The sequence below is a fragment of the Megalopta genalis genome, chromosome 7 (assembly GCF_051020955.1).
Source record: "Megalopta genalis isolate 19385.01 chromosome 7, iyMegGena1_principal, whole genome shotgun sequence".
In the NCBI taxonomy this organism is placed as follows: domain Eukaryota; kingdom Metazoa; phylum Arthropoda; class Insecta; order Hymenoptera; family Halictidae; genus Megalopta; species Megalopta genalis.
Window position 1 is genome coordinate 14,208,386 of NC_135019.1, and position 16,110 is coordinate 14,224,495.

Consider the following 16,110-nt stretch of genomic DNA (forward strand, 5'->3'; position numbering starts at 1 on the left):
GAAATCCCTCCAGCGATAGAATTCTCCTTCTCGCGCTTCGTCACGCGGGAAACGCCGACGGATCGGAATCGAGAAATCTGAGAATGTGTTTTTTGACTTTTCCAGCGACACCTTTCAGACGCGGAGTTCGAGGCAGTCCTGCAGTGCGGCCGCGCGGAGTTCTACAGACTGCCGCAGTGGCGCCGCAACGAGATAAAAAGACGCGCCCGACTGTTTTAACCAGCCTTGCTCGCCGTAAGCGTTCGGCATATTATCTCCGCCGTGTCACGACTGTGTCACCTTGGTATCGAGTGTACATTCCTTGGGCTCGCGGCGGCCGGATCAGGACACCGCGGATCGCCCCGGGACGATCCATCGATCGCGGACCGCGCCGCGAACGCGGCCGGAACGGTCCTCGAGGAATCGTGGGCTCGCGGTTGCCACGCGGCCACACGTCGGTACACGTGCACACACGCCCACGCGCAGACAGAAGAAGCACTGCCATTTGTCGTCAATTTCGTTCTCTCGGCAACGAGCCCGCAGGCAGCTCCGACCAATATGCGACGAGATCATTCGCCCTCGTCGCACCTGTGCGATTTCGGTGCTTCTCCCGGGGGAATCGTTGCTGTCGTTGTCTCCGTTTTTCTGTGATTTAGCGGGCTAGCGCTGTTGAAAGTAGCCGAAAACGGGAGAGAAGTCCTTGATTACCGATCGCTGTCGACGCGGAGTGAGAGAGGGAGAGAAAGAGAGAGAGAGAGAGAGAGAGAGCCGAGGTTGATAGAATTTGAACGAGCGACAGTAATATGTTCACAGGTGTGTCGTCTAGGAGAATAAGAGAGAGACGTATCTTTCCTGCATCTAGCTTATAATCCGACCTCCCGCGACCATGATTTTGTTGTCGCGCCGAGGAAACGGTAAATGGGTAGAATATTTTCGGGGAGTTCGGTGAACGCGAGCGTGTTTCTTCTTCTTTCCGTTCCGATGACTCCGGATCAACGTCGAGGATCGTCGTGCACGCGCGCGCGCGCGTACGATCTTGTACGAACCCTGCCAAGCAAAATAGGGAATTAGGGAACGGGACGATGCAAATACTCGCGATCCACCGCGTGCGTTCTTGTACATAAATCACCGCATTGCGGATAGAGGCGAGGGGAGGCAACGGTGTACACCGTTTTCGGAATTCGCTTGAACCACAGACACACTTACTATTTGCAAAAAAAAAGGTTATTACACGAAAGCGCTATTATTATATGAACTGTCATTATTATTATTATTATTATTAATTTTTAACTATTATTATTATTATTATTATTATTATTATTATATTTTACTATAAGCAACATGAGAACTTTATCGTATAAGTAGATAGGAAGCCCAGCTTGCCGGGTGACGTGGATCATATATCGACGATTTTGCATGCTGATTCTCTATTTTATCAAATGTTAATGGGTCGCGCGCTGCGTTTTCTAATTCGTAGTACAAGCTAGGAAGAAATTTGGAGAGCTTCACCGGGAAGTCAACTTCGAAAAACGTTAATCCCGTTCTTCAAAGTCGATGTTCCCTTTATCGATCTCCGGCGCGGAATTCGATCTCCGTTTCCCGCGTTTAACTTATTTTCTCTGTCTGCCAAACAACGTCTACGGAGTAGGAAACGCGTCGCATAACGACGATCCTCTTATCTGTCTCTATATCTGCATATTGACTACACGGAATCGCTCTGCAGTGCGGGCGATGGTTGTTCAAGAGTAATCCTAAAAGTATATCCACCCGTGGATAGATAGAATCGAAGGGAAGCTAGGATATTTAATGAAAAGACGTTGTATACGTCAGGCGGCAAGCTGAGACAGCGAGAAAAGGCGTACGCTGAAGTAGACCGGGTTTTCGAGCGATCTCGAGAAGTCGCGTTGGCTACGCGAGCGTATCGACGCAATCGTCTCGGGAATCCTCGATGATATAAGGGAGGGGGTGGGAAACGAACGTTCGCGATTCGCTGTCAAGCGAACCGGCCCGAGAATAAGCGTATCACTGTACTACACTTCGCCTGTTACCCTAAGTCATGTGCCTATATGTGAATGTCGGCAGACATTCGAAACGCGAGGAAAGTCGTCGGTCCCCCAAAATGGCGTCCATGGAGCTCTCGCGTTCCCGGTCGATTCTTCTAATCAAACATAGATAAAAAGAAAGCCGTTAAAGCACGTTCGATTTATTTTATTTTATTTTATGAAGGCGCTGCCGAAGTTTTTTCTTGTGTCCTACGTAGTTTTGTGGGTGCTAATTGCGCCAAGGATTTTTTTTAAGGAAAAGACGTCCCTGAAAAGGAATCTGGGCCCAGGTTCGAGGATGAGAAAGCGTTTCAATTTAAGTTAGAGAACACTGGGTTACGGAAAATTAAATGTTTCGATCGGTTTCTTTGGTTTCGCGTGATTTCGACCGAATTGCGAGGGCGCGGGAGCTCCGACGTTGCGAGTTTGTGCAATTCCCGGCAAGTATATCTCGTCGCTTGGTTTCATAAGGAGATTCACCGTGCTCCATGATCTTGCGTATGCGACCCTCTGCGAGCAACAAAAAGAAAAACGAGGGAGAGCGAGAGAGAGAGAGTGGGCAAAATACGCGCCGAGGAGATTGGATAGGACTTTTTTTGTACACACTCATAGACACAAACGCACGTACACTATCAGAAGTAATAAACTGCAGTATTTATCTTTGATTTGCAGTGATTCTATAATGGCGAACTGCGCTTGCCGAGACTTCTCCGACAGTCCGTATTCGATTTTCTTCCTCGACGCGTTCTTTTCGTACTCTTTCCGTTCTCCCTCGACACATTTGTTCTCGCCTCTATTCCTTCAAGTTTCGTTGCTTTCGGTACTCTTCTTTTTTTGTTTTTGTTTCTTTTTCTCCATCCACTGTTTCTTTATCGAATGTAAGGCGTTTTATTTACGACGACCGATCGCGAGCAGATTCCAACCGTGACACACTGTTAGATCATGGTGCACCGTTGCGTTCACACCGTGCAATGCGAACCAATGTATGTTTCTGTTGTATAGAGCACATTGCTTCCGCTAGTCCCTGAAGTTCAATAAACGCAAACCTACACGAAACCCATGCGTTCACGCGTCCTTCACCGTTTCTTTCACTCTCCGGTCTCTCATGCTCACACGTCGTTCACTCACAAGTTTTGTGCTACACTTGAGGCGGCGAGTTAAATTGCACTTCGAGCGCGCAGGATGGTCCTCCGAAATCTTTCTAGCCGTAAGATTCATTCGATTTTTAATATACATTGCAAGCACAAACTAGTTCGACTCATGATCAAGGAAATTCGATGGGCGGACCACCCTGTGCTCGACGCTGTCTTCACTTTGTACACCTCGGATCGGAGACCCGATATTGCCATAATCTATAGATTATCCACAGTTTTGTTCCTAGGTTGCATAATACAGTTTTGTCAGACGTGTTTCTTACCATAATCGTGAAATAAAAACTCTACCTGCCGAGCATTACCTACAGAAACCATGCGTCTCGTCTTTTTTTTACTTCACCGTGGCGTCTTAGATTTAAGAGTCAAGAGGAAGCAGCCTTCTTCCGAAGAATCACGAATCCCTCCATCATGCTGGAAACCGCCTCGTACTCGTCGGAAGCTAGCTCCGCCCTTTCGTTTACGTACAGTAACGCCGGAGTAGTGTGGACGTAACCACCTGCGATGGATTTCGGGTTCCCAGCCTTGCCCACTGTGTCCACGGCCTTTCCAACCCTCACCGGTACCGGTAAACTCTAATCATCGATAAGAGAAAATTACAGATGTAACTTGTTACAATACAGATTGTAAAACGCACTTGGAGATCCTCGTCCAAGGTGACCAGCCATCTTGGTTCCATCGCGACGGCCAGGCAGTACATCAGATAATGGGATTTTGTCAGGATTAAATTACGACAGTCTAGGAAGGACACGAGTACCACCATCAGACCAGCAAGTGCTGTGTGATCCAAAATTCTGGAGCCGCAACGCAGGGGGGATATGGACAGGGTGCCCTACAAATTAACATTGCGTTACTATTGCTGTACTTAACAAAATTTTTCGTTTCTTCCAGATGATCTGTACTTTGCCAAGATGGACCAGGCCGAGAGCTATCCTAGCGAGAAACAAGTGCGTCGGGCTCTTCGCGTGATAGCAGATCAACTGCCTTAACAGATTAGCAGCGTGGGCGTGATTGGTCCCTGCACTCACCAGACCGAGAGCAAATATCGCATTGCTCGCGACATCCGGATCGTTGTCGTGGCTGTATTTGTACAGAACGCTCATGAGCGAATAGTCAGGGTTCGACAGAGAGGACAGGCCCAAAGCTAACGGCATTGCTCTCCTCGTGGCTATGGGGCCGTATCTTCCTATCTAAAAATGAGCAACTACCGTTTCGAAGGCTCAAAAATGGCTGGAAAAGTAGCAGACCTGTCCGAAGATCCTAGAGTTCTCGTTGCCGTCTCCTAGGCCAACCATGGCGACGCCTAAAACAGCTATGGCTTGCGTGGGCCCTATTTCTCTGGAACATTTTTATAGTAATTAGTATAGAAGTTTGGGAAGAAGCTGGTCTATTGCAATAACGAAGAGCAATACTTGGGATCCTCCTTCTTCTCCTTTTTCTCTGTCGTCTCCGAGGTCTGAAGTTTCTGGCCTGAACAACAACTACTTGTGAAACTAGTCACCGGAGTAATCGATGCACTGTCGCTGTCGACAGGTTCCGAACAAATTCGTAATAACTCTTGCACTATTAGCACATCGCCTGTGCCAGCGTATGCGCATATCTAGAGACAGTAATTTGTAATTTACTGCGAATTTATAATGCCTAGTTAACTCTATTTCTTGGCATTTACAATTCCTCATAAATCAGCAAGTTATATTTGGTAACATAAATATTTCTATTAGGATTATTTAAATAATAGATATGGTTTAACTATGACATTAAATACAGTAGAAACCAGATTATCCGCAATTCCAGGCAATTTATGCTTGAACAAATATTTGGATGATACAGAAATGAATTTACATTATGTTAAAAAAGTTGTTTTACTATCGTAAATATTTAATTGTTGACAAGAGACAAAGAGTTCCTTGAAAAGTGAATTTTTCTGTGCACTCCACACAGTTTTAACCAAAATTAAGTATTTTAAAAAATAAAAGATGTAGTAGATTTTAGAATCGCAAAACATTTCAAATGCTTTCATTTATTATAGAAAATGGTATGGAATATGTAAATTACGGAAGCGAAAAAGTATTTCGATGGTACAGGAACGTTCAGGAGACTCTCCTGAATCTATATCATGTAACAAACGCTTATTTATTATTGTAAATATCGAGGACGGATGATTCTTGCCGCTTATTCCATAAGATACCGTGTTAAAAACGGCACGAATCATCTGTTGCTTAAAATACCAAACTAGCGCCATTAGATGTAGTGGCAAAACGCTGAAACTGTTCGACGATTTAGTTTCACTGGATGGTAATCGAATAGTCGGTAAATTGTCTACAAGGTTGAATGTCTCGCCACTACGTCTAACGGCGCTACTGTAACATTTTAAGCAACAGATGATTCGTGCCGTTTTTAACACTGCCTCTTATGGTATTGCAGGCAAGAATCATCTGTGCTCGATATTTGCAATAATAAATCAACTTTTTTCACATGATATAGACTCAAAACAGTGTCCTGAATATTTCTGTACCGTCAAATTACTGTTTTAACTCCGTAATTGGCAAATTTCATGCTACTTCTGTTCATGTACTTTTTTAAACTTAGTTACGGCATTTTGTTGTTGATCAACAAATCGTTTCAACAAATACCTGCAACATGGTCTGCGAGGCTAGTTTGTAAGGATTGGGAAGCACCTCCAGAGCCACGGAAGAGAACTCTATCACGTCTCGACAGCCCATGTAGATTAATCCTAGCGCCAGTGGTAGAAATCTGCAAGAATTCATCCCGCATCAATTCTTCAATCTTCTGAAATAAATTCCTTTTAATAACCTGGAGTAGGTGTTGGACAGATCGTGCGGCTCTAGCTCCAGCAGCTTCTGTAGAACAATCGAGGATACTTCGGGATCAGCCGATCCTACGTTGATCAATCCTATGGATATCGCACTTAACGCTACGACCTCCATGTTATCTACAAATCCATGAATTCTGTAAAACTGTTTCTAGAGTCCAAAGAAATCCACTTTCAAGAGTACCCACTTTCTTTGTCAGCCAAGACTTCGATCAGCAATTGGGTGACATCGGATCTCCCCGTGCCAGCATACGCCAAGCCTAGGCCCAGAACAGCTCCTATTCTCAGCGTCGCGCTGCTCGAAGACACATAATCGCTTAGGAGAGCGAGTGCCGGATCGCACTCGTTGCGAACGCCGCAATTAACGAGTCCTATAGCCAGTAGAGCTCCGGATTTCACGTAGTCCTCGCTCGTGTAAAGGTACCTAGACATTAAGCAACATGTCAAGCTTTCATTGACGGCATAAAGAAAGTGAAATTCACTTGTCTATGGGCACCAGGCCGCCGTCCACGTCCCACATGTGAATCAGACCCAAAGAGGCGGTAGCCGACAACATCCCGTGATCCTAGAAACAAATGTTTCGTGCATCGATCCTTGATCGTAAGCCATAAGTCAGTCTCTCGCACCTTGTTCTTGTAAACCCAGCAATCCTCGGCGTTGGTCATCAGCTTATCCTCGCCGAAGCCAGCGTGAACAAAGCCGGAGACGAAGCTGGCTGTCAGATTGGCCCTAGCCGAGTCTGGCTCGTACTTTCCGAGAACTTTACCCTCGTAAGTCTTGTAGATGTCCTCGGGAAGCTTAGGCTCGCAGATGTCCAGCTCGCTGGCCAGCGAGTGAAAGTGAGAGATCACGTGGCTGTTGCTCAGGATCGTCTCGATGTCCTTCGCGTCGTCTCCTTCGTACTCTTTTTTCAGAGGGTTGTCCTGCCGATTAGCGAACCGTAAGCAATTCGTCCGAGATTATTAACCCTTAGCGCTCCGAAGGCTCCGCTACGGAGACATTTGTCATTTGTTCCGTAACTACGAAGGCTCCGCTGCGGAGCCAAATGTTTTTAGCATACGTTATCGTCGGCGTTAGCAATTGTTATCTGTAGTTAAAATGTGCTAAGTCTGTACCATTACGATTAAACCATTTTTTGACCTTTTCTATGGTTAGCAACATGGAGAAAAATAAATATTATGACGAGAATTTAGAGCCGAGTGATACCGAAGACGTATTTGATTTTGAAGAGTTAATAGACATTGTGGAAGACAATGTTGGTTAAGATTCTGACACTTTTAGTAGTAGCGAAATTATACTACCAAAGAGGCGAAGAATGAGAATTATTGAAAGTGAAAGCGAAGATTCGTTACAAGACTTAGACGAATGGCGTGATGTTACGGAAGAATTACATATTCCAGATAGAATACCTTTTTAGTGTATTGCCACAGGTCATTGGACCACAAGTTCCTACGAACATTGAACAGCCGATACAATATTTTAAATTATTTTTCACGGACGAATTGGTAAATGAAATTATAAAGGAAACCAACAATTACGCAGAAAATGTTCTAAACTTGAAAGAAATATCTGGTAGCTCTATTTGGCAAAGCGAATACTGTGACACTTGTCCAAGTAAACCCAAAATGCACATGGGAGATTGTTATCAAAGATATCACAACATGGTGAATTACAAAATTTAAAATTTATCTTTCATTTACAATAGGAAAATGTATATTTATAAAATAAATAAAATCAAATGCATTCACAAGGACGTGTAATCTTTTCCGCTGAAAATAAGACTTCCTTTATCTCAGGCGCTTTGCTCCAAAAATGTGCCGGAGTTGCTGGTAGTGATATTTTTCAGAAAAACGCTGTTCAACTTTATTTTAGAACGTCCGAAGAATATTTACTAATTTTTAATTTAATTTAATTATGAATTGAGCCGATTCCAGTGAAGATTAACAATACAAAAATTCCGGCAAACTCGCGCAACAGCTATTTTTGTTTCAATAATTTCGTATCCAAACGGAATTCAACAGACGATTGGCAATGCTAATTTCACAATAAATCGCGTCAAAGAACATGAGGGATATATTTATTTAAGTATTGTGAAGAATATCATTAATAGTAAATTTACCCATTTCGATGAGGATGCATTTGCTGCTTGGAAATTTCGGTCGCAATTCACGATGTCGATGCACCGACCTTGCACAATGTTAAGTAGATATACCATTAGGATTAAAACATTTTTTGCTCATTTTTATACTTAGCAGCATAAAATGAATAAAATCGAACGCTTTCACAAGGACGTGTAATCTTTTCCGCTCAAAATAAGACTCAGGCGCTTTGCTCCAAAAATGTGCCGGATTTGCTGCTAGGCAATACTCGAGAAACGCGCGGAGCGCTAAGAGTTAAAGAGAGATAGTCCGTTACCCGTTGTCTGGCGAGCATAAATGCTAATTGTTTCCGCGTGACGCTGTCGGGACACGTGGCCAGGCATTTGTAAATCAACTCGGTGTCGAACAACTGCAGAGCCACCAGCATGGCCTTGCAGTACTCCTGGAATCTCAGATACTGATCGACGACCACTCTCAGTATCTGCTTTCTCTCCGTGTCCTCGCTACCAATTCCAACGTAACGGTCTTTGAAGACGCTGTCAAATGCATCGGGAGCCGCGGTTCGCTCACCTGTAGGCCGCGCAGCCTTCCAAATATCGACAGACTCTGCCGAAGTTCCTGTTGTCCAAATAGTCCGCCAGAAAGTTAAGCTGATCGATCTCCAGACATAGATCGCAGCCGGGTATCTCTGCGTTGTGCTTCATGTCGAATTTCACGATGCGCTTGATCAATGCCGCCAGTTGCGTCCTATCGTTCGACAGAGGTCAATATCTGGTTGAGATTTTGGGTCGCACAGGTTACCTTATCTGTTGCTCCTCTCTCACCGGAGCGTTCGTTATCTCGTCGACGATTTCGCACTCCAACTGTCTCACGTACTCGTGGCCCCACTCCCCAGGATTCGTCACGTTGCCTTCGACGCAGTATCGGAGACACTCCTTGGACCCCGGAGCTGCTCCTGCCAGCGACAACACGCTCAGGACCTCCGCGAACTGCCGCTTCACCTCTTTCTGCTGAACCATGCGTTGCGAGTTCTTCAGAGCACGGTAACTATTCCTCAGGTACTTCAGCGGCTTCGGTACCGCCGTCATCGAGGTCGTCGCGGTCTGCATCAGCAGCCTCAGCTGGCTCAAGGACACCAGCATCGCATTTTCGTCCGGGCCCTTCAGTTTTATCGGGAAATATTAGGGTGTCTCATAAGTTCTTTCCGCGCCGCGCTATGAATGATTTTAACTGGCTGTGTTTATATAAACACGCAGGCTTATCTCTTGGCTGTTTAGGATATCGGTTTTAGTCGTCCCAGAGCTCTTTTAGAGTACGTTTCGTGGGTGACAAGGTTCCTTATAAAACTTTTTCTGCGCCGTTCAATATGGATAGCCAACAGAAGCATTTGCGGCATGTTATGCTTCATTGCTTTAACAAAAAAGTGATAGGGCAAAGGACTCTGCAAACGAGATTTGTACCATTTACGGTGATGGTTCTACGACTATTAGGACAGTCCGCAATTGGTTTAAGAGATTTATAGCTGGAAAGTTTGATTTGAAAGATGAAGACCGCAGCGGCCGTCCAACACCGACGGATGCGGGCCTTATCAATGATATGCTCGCTGAAAATCCGCGATATAGTGTGTGCGAGATCGCGGATGCCACTAACATACCCAGGACAACGGTACATGAGCATTTAATCAAGATGAGATACGTGAATCGATTCCAAGTTCCACACCGTCAATAGGTGTTGACATCAGCCTTACGAACCACGTTTCTACGTGCGATTTGCTTCTCCAATGACATGGAAGAAATCCTTTCCTAAAGAGGCTTGTCACTGGAGACGAGACTTGGACTTTATACCAAAATGTGCATCGAAAACGAACTTGGTCAAAAGGAAATAGTCCCTCAATTGTTGCAAAGCCAGGACTTCATCCGAAGAAAGTTCTTTTGTGCATTTGGTGGGACTGGAAAGGTGTAGTCTACTACGAGCTCCTTCCTCAAGATGAAACGATCAATTCAGCTAAATATTGTAATCAACTCGACGAATTGAAAGCCGCCATAGCAGAAAAACGGCCAGAATTGGCGAACCGACGCGGCGTCGTTTTTCGTCACGACAACGCAAAACCGCATGTTGCATTGGTCGTAAGAGAAAAATTATTGCAGTTTGATTGGGACGTTCTACCTCATCCTCCTTACTCCCCAGACATTGCTCTATCCGATTATTACTTGTTCTTCTCGTGAAAAAATTCTCTCCGTGAAAAACGGTTTAAGTTCGTAAGCGAAATAAAAGCGCACATTGATCAATATTTTGCAAATAAGCCTCAACAATCTTGGAAAGACGGCATAATGAGGCTTCCTGAAAGATGGAAGAAGGTAATAGAGCAGAACGGTTCGTATATAACTCAATAAATCAACCTTAAACAACAAATATTATGTAATCATTTCGCATCAGAAAAGAGGAAAGAACTTATGGGACACCCTAATACCAATCGCGAGAATTCTTGCGGTTTGCAGGTGATTCTGGCATTCCGAGGGTGTGAAATAGGAAACGGGCTAGATATAATACTTGCCAATAGGACGTCGGCTAATTGAAGCAGCTCGTCCTGCAGTCTCGTGTCCTCTTCGTCCTAGGAAAGGCAGGATCATGCTCAGAAGGAAAATGAATACGCTCGATTCGATGCATTTCAAGAGTCTGGACACATTACCATCTCCGTCTCTATGTTCTGCAAACGAGTCTCCGCCGCTAACATTTTGTTCCTGATAGCAGAATCGTAGTTATTTATTGATATTTCTTGACGTTTCCCAAGGAACGATAATAACCAAGCAGGCGTCTTGATTTCCTCTCGACGATCGTCGCTTGGGACAACACCTCGATGCAACGCTCAACTGTTTCTTTCGAAATCGAATTCACCGCTGCGAATTTCGCCGAGATTGATTGCATTTGGACGGTGAAGGACTTTTGAAAACTTATTAACGTCCTTCTGATTACAGCATAGTCCTTGAAATGTCTTGTAATCAGCGCGCTGCCGGAACAGTGTCAGGAATGAAATGCGGTAAGTGGATAGGCCAAGGAAATGGCACGATCTATGTAATACTTGAAAGATATAATTTATTTAGCCGTAACAAAAGTTATTATCGTAGTAATATACTATGTAGTAAATAGTGTGTAGTATTATATATATATATATACAGTCGCGTCGGGCGATATGCTCCCGGAATTTTTCGCGGAACGTTTTCCACACAGGTTGCTCCCGTTTTGTACCCTGACACCTACATGACACATCGTTGCCGCCTCTCCCCGCCGCAATATTTCGTCGATCTCGTAAAAAAATAGAACGCCGCGACCCGCCGCGGCGTCTCGTTATCCTAACTAAAATCATCATCACATTCATGGAGCTAGTCTCGAAGGCCTTTCTTCCGCTGTTCACGCTCGCCGATTCGCGCATCGGGCGCGTTAAAAAAAAAGGGAAAGAAAACTCTAGGTAATACGTTCGATGAGCACACCGGGTGTTTATCTACGAAATACAGTAATGTCTCTCTAATTGACGCTCAGATTCTATACAAAAATGAACAATTTAAGAAGAGAAGATGCGATTGATTTGAGTCTCGGCGCCTCGTTTTTATAATTACCAATTCTCAAAAACTATAAAAACGAGGCGCAGACTCGAATAATCGTATCTTCTGCTTCCCAAATTGGCCATTTTTCTGGACAATCTGAGCGTCAATTAGAGAGACATTACTGTAGCCACGATCTCTCGCCGTTGTTCGTGACAGTCCCCCGTCCTCGAACAAATGAAAAGTCTTGTTGCTCGTGAAAAGGAACATGTTCTAGGAATGATTGCGCGACGTCCGGCTCAAATCTGGACAAACTTTGCGTCTAGAAATTTCCGAAAGGGAAGCTCGCTTCCGCCTCGATGGGCCGGCGGCGCGAATCGCGAAGCTAACTTTGCAACAACTTCGACTATTTTTTCGTTCCAGTCCCGCCTCGAACCGGAGCGAACGACGCCTGGAAGGCCGTCGCATGCGAATGCCGACGTAAATCCGAGCAGTCGTTCTAAACGGTGAAGTAAAGGGGATTCATTCCTGTTCCGGATCCGTGAATATGCATGCGACCGACCTCGATAATCGTCAAACACGATACACACACACACGACCGGCGCTGGCGCAGCTGATCATCGTTCGCACGCCTCTAGGCTAAATGATTATTCTTCCCGCGCGAATCTACCTATAGATTGTAATCGAATCGCCTTTTCGCTTCGCGCGTCTCCCACACACACACACACACGCACACACATACAAACCGAACAAAATTGTTGCGCTTCGAAGGATATGTCTCGCGTCCGAGTAAAACGCCCGATTAATCGATTGATATGTAACCGTTCTTCCAGCAATTTTTATAACATTAAAATACGTTTGGCGCACGATCCCGCTTATGCACGCACACTTTCACTCTCTCTCTTTCTCTCTCTCGCGTTCTCTCTCTCTCTCTCTCTCTCTCTCTCTCTCTCTCAAACTGTATAAAATTACGTATGATAAATGCGAAGGAAATACGAATGTTGCACCGCTCGATCAAGAATCGTCGACTATATTAATCGTCGGTTTCGCGGAACCGCTCGGAACTGTATCATTAATCATTATGCAGTTGAAGCGCATCGCAGCTTACGAGGATTTTCGAGCGGCGCGGCTCCGCCGACGTTCGTTCCCGTCGTTGTCCCAGGGGAATACGGTCTTTGGTACGCGACTGAACGATAAGTACAGTCCTTGCCGGGTTGGCCACTCGAATAAAATGAATACGGAAAACCGACAATTCGTCGATCCGCGCTGAAAAACAACTCCGACAGATATCGCGTTGCATGGTAACATTATGCACAATGATGTATGAAAATACATACGGATGACATGTTGGCGGAACGCACGGTTCTCCGAAAATGCTGTCGCTCGAATAGAAATCGTCGAAGTACGCGGCTATGCCCAAACGATGCGCGGCGCTCCGTAGAGATAATAAAATTCCGGAAAATACTACAATCCCAGGAAATTACGTGGTTCGGCGAAGACGCGTATCCTCCGAATTCCCGGCCGTAGTTTCGCGCTCCGAATCGCGCATTCTTCGGGCAACTTCTCGGAGCGTTCGCGGATCACGGTCCCGTGGAAAATCCGATTCCTTGCGACCGCTGACTTCCGCTCCGCTCTCCGTGCTCGCGTTGAAAACGGCCCGAGAACTTGCCGAGGACACAGTGTTTTCGTACGATCGCGCTAAATATAGGAACGCGCGTTGTCCGCCGTGTTTATCTAGAATTTCCGAGCCGATAGCCGCGCTTCTTCGGCGCGTCGACCGCCGAATCGAAACTATTTCCGGAAGCGATGTTACACAACATTATTCGTTGCATTTGAATCGTTATCGCGCCAACGGCTGATACATTTTCAATTTCTCTGGAATATGTATGCGCCGGACGACGCGTCGAATCGGCGAAGCAAATCGGCCACTATTCGCTGGCATACTCGATCACAGACACACGCAGCCACACGCGAACGATGGATCGCCGCGATTCGAAAACATTCCTTCTACGCTGTTAACCCTTTCATTTTCCTCCCCCGTGTCCGCGGAATTTCCGCTCGCCGAGATCGTCCCGCGGAGAACGGTCCAGCGATCTCCGAATCCGGAAACGATCTCGATCTCGTGCAACGATTCCCGCGATCAACGTCTAGTCTCCCGCGTTCCTAGTCTTTCGTCTATCGATTAAAACAATTACAGGAGTCGCGCGAATTTGAAATCGGCTCGACGCAATCGCGATTAACAAATATTAAATATTCCGGGCTCGAGCGACGAACCGCTTCGAACCGTACGCGTATGAACATATGCGCGTGTACGTTGAACGGCTAAGACTTAAACAGGTAATAATAAATATACATACATTTAGAAACTATTATTGCGCAGATGGGAGGGCCGACCGGGACAGATTTGCGAACGAGTCGCCGTGCGATCTTCTATCGTTTAATATTCGCGATCGTAACGCGTCAGCGAATTCGGTCGATCGATCGTAATGTCATGAGCCGACTACGGGAATGTCTCTCTAATTGACGCACAGATTGTCCACAAAAATGGACAATTTTAGAAAAGAAGATACGAGCCTTGTGGCTCGTTTTTTATGGTTCTCGATTGTCAACAACTATAAAAACGAGCTGCAAGCCTCGAATAATCGTATCTCCTCTTCCCAAACTATCCATTTTTGTACGCAATCTGAGCGTCAGTAAGGGAGACATTACCGTACTGCGGATCTTCGTGGATGCGAAACGTATCTTATAGAATATCCGTATCGCGAGAAAGCCTTCGGTGAACGGAACATACCGTGATATTCGTGAAATTTGCGTAAAAACGCGCAGCCTAATCTCGAGTTTGTATTTGATCGTGTAAGAATCTCCCGGACAGTGGAAAACAAAGGATCCACTAAATTGTTACCGTACAAAGGCTTCCCACGAAAAGCCAGCGACACTCGTCTCTGTGCCCCGATTGGTCCTCCGTGGTTCCTATCGCTAACGATAATAATATTGCGTCTAAGATAAGCTCCTTAACATTGTAAGCAATCGTGAGCGTATCCGACCCGATCGTAATCGTCCATTGTTCTCGGGCTCTCCTAGCTGGCTACTAATGTAGAGCCCCGAGGAATCGCGACCTCGGTGGTCTTTGGCAGTATGAAGACGTACTTAATCGAAACGGAACTGAAAAAAGAGCACGGCCGGAACGACGCGTGTCGCGTGTCTCGCGGTGCCGCGTTTTTAATACTGCGTTCACATTTTCTCGCCGGCCACGAACTGGGCGGTACAACTTCCGTCCAGCTCGCTCTGGATCTGCTGCACGCTCTTGCCCTTGGTCTCCGGCAGCACCACCACCGTGAACACCACGCTGACCACGCAGAACACCCCGAACATCCAGTACAGCGTGCATCTGCCGAACGCGTTCTCCAGGTCGCTCGAGAACTTTGTGATGAAGAACGCGAGCAGCCAACAGGTGAACACCGCGATACTAGAGGCCTTCGACTTCACGTTCGCAGGAAGCATCTCGCCCATCACGGTCCACGGAAGCGGGCCCCAGCCCACGCAGTACGTCGCGATGAATATCACCAGCGCGACGACCGGCAGTATGGCGATCCCGCTCACGTCGTTCTTCTGCACCTCCTTCAGGAAGAAGTACGTGCCCAGTGCGCCCTGCAACGTTTAAAACGATCGATTTTAGTCGTCGAGATTTTACGAGTTCGTTCACCCTCCGCCGCGAGAGAACAGGGCGCAGAGCAGCGGAAAGGTGTGACACCGCGCGCTGCAGACGTTTCGGCGATCTCGGCTGCGAAACGTTTATGCTAAATGCGCCGAAAACTAAGACCGATCGACCTGCGTTGTTTCGTAAGAACGCGAACATCGAATTTATTGGGACCAGTCGTAAATAACTTCGGATGCGGCTAAGTGAAAATTTATTGTTCGTAACTGCCCCGCTATGAGTCACTCGGGACAAACGTGTTTTTGCTTTTACCGCATAGATAACGGTTCAAAATAAATAAAATAAAATGGGGAAAAGTAAATAAGGCAAAAACAAAATAAATGTCCGATAAAGAAGTCATTTATGACTCGACCTAATGTACAAGGTGAGTCGCAAATTAGTCTCCGTGACTTTTCAGCCCCTTCCGAGGGGTCCCACGAGAAAATGTTTCCTATCGAAGTTGATTAGTATTTAACCGACAAGAAGTTGCAATTGCTTCGATTTAAGAATAAATTGATTTTCGATAAAAAAGACAAGGTCACCGTTATATTTTTCAATGAAACTAGGCAATTTTCACTTCGTAATGTTGTAGGCAACGTCGAGACGAAATCAACGACCACGATGACCTTCGGATGACATTGAAGGAAAAATCCGCCACGATTCGATTGCCACAATATTTGGTTTTATATAAATTGTTCTTTTGTTTTATGTGTTAAGGTTTGAAATCGAATAAATGGATATTTATAACGTTTACGTTCATTCGTTTAGATTTA

The 16,110-nt window shown here is 45.8% G+C and overlaps 3 protein-coding genes across 12 annotated transcripts in view; 1 reads left to right on the plus strand and 2 right to left on the minus strand.

Annotated features, from left to right (window-relative positions):
* The window catches only part of Unc-115a (actin binding LIM protein Uncoordinated 115a), a 37,364-nt gene extending 33,878 nt beyond the window's left edge, over positions 1 to 3,486 (plus strand). For 5 of the 10 annotated variants that reach the window (XM_033473046.2, XM_033473040.2, XM_033473043.2 and 2 more), the window contains one exon: positions 106 to 3,486. In XM_033473046.2, the coding sequence (XP_033328937.1) occupies positions 106 to 219 (114 nt within the window). In that variant the 3' untranslated portion in view covers positions 220 to 3,486. The remainder of the gene's footprint in view (positions 1 to 105) is intronic. The other 5 variants (XM_033473041.2, XM_033473044.2, XM_033473045.2 and 2 more) reach the window with 1 other exon arrangement.
* On the minus strand, positions 2,173 to 9,781 carry LOC117221809 (26S proteasome non-ATPase regulatory subunit 2). The gene is made up of 13 exons (XM_033473054.2): positions 8,906 to 9,781; positions 8,675 to 8,851; positions 8,421 to 8,607; positions 6,632 to 6,928; positions 6,488 to 6,570; positions 6,194 to 6,429; positions 5,987 to 6,125; positions 5,806 to 5,926; positions 4,585 to 4,772; positions 4,420 to 4,510; positions 4,075 to 4,362; positions 3,810 to 4,004; positions 2,173 to 3,747 (listed from the first exon to the last, which is right to left on the minus strand). The coding sequence occupies exons 1-13, from the start codon at positions 9,244 to 9,246 to the stop codon at positions 3,538 to 3,540; spliced, it is 2,553 nt and encodes an 850-aa protein (XP_033328945.2). The 5' UTR covers positions 9,247 to 9,781; the 3' UTR covers positions 2,173 to 3,537.
* Positions 9,782 to 11,177: 1,396 nt separating this feature from the next.
* LOC117221606 (facilitated trehalose transporter Tret1-2 homolog) overlaps positions 11,178 to 16,110 on the minus strand; it is a 48,475-nt gene continuing 43,542 nt past the window's right edge. Inside the window, exon 7 of the mRNA XM_033472692.2 lies at positions 11,178 to 15,291. Within this exon, the coding sequence (XP_033328583.2) occupies positions 14,875 to 15,291 (417 nt within the window). The 3' untranslated portion in view covers positions 11,178 to 14,874. The remainder of the gene's footprint in view (positions 15,292 to 16,110) is intronic.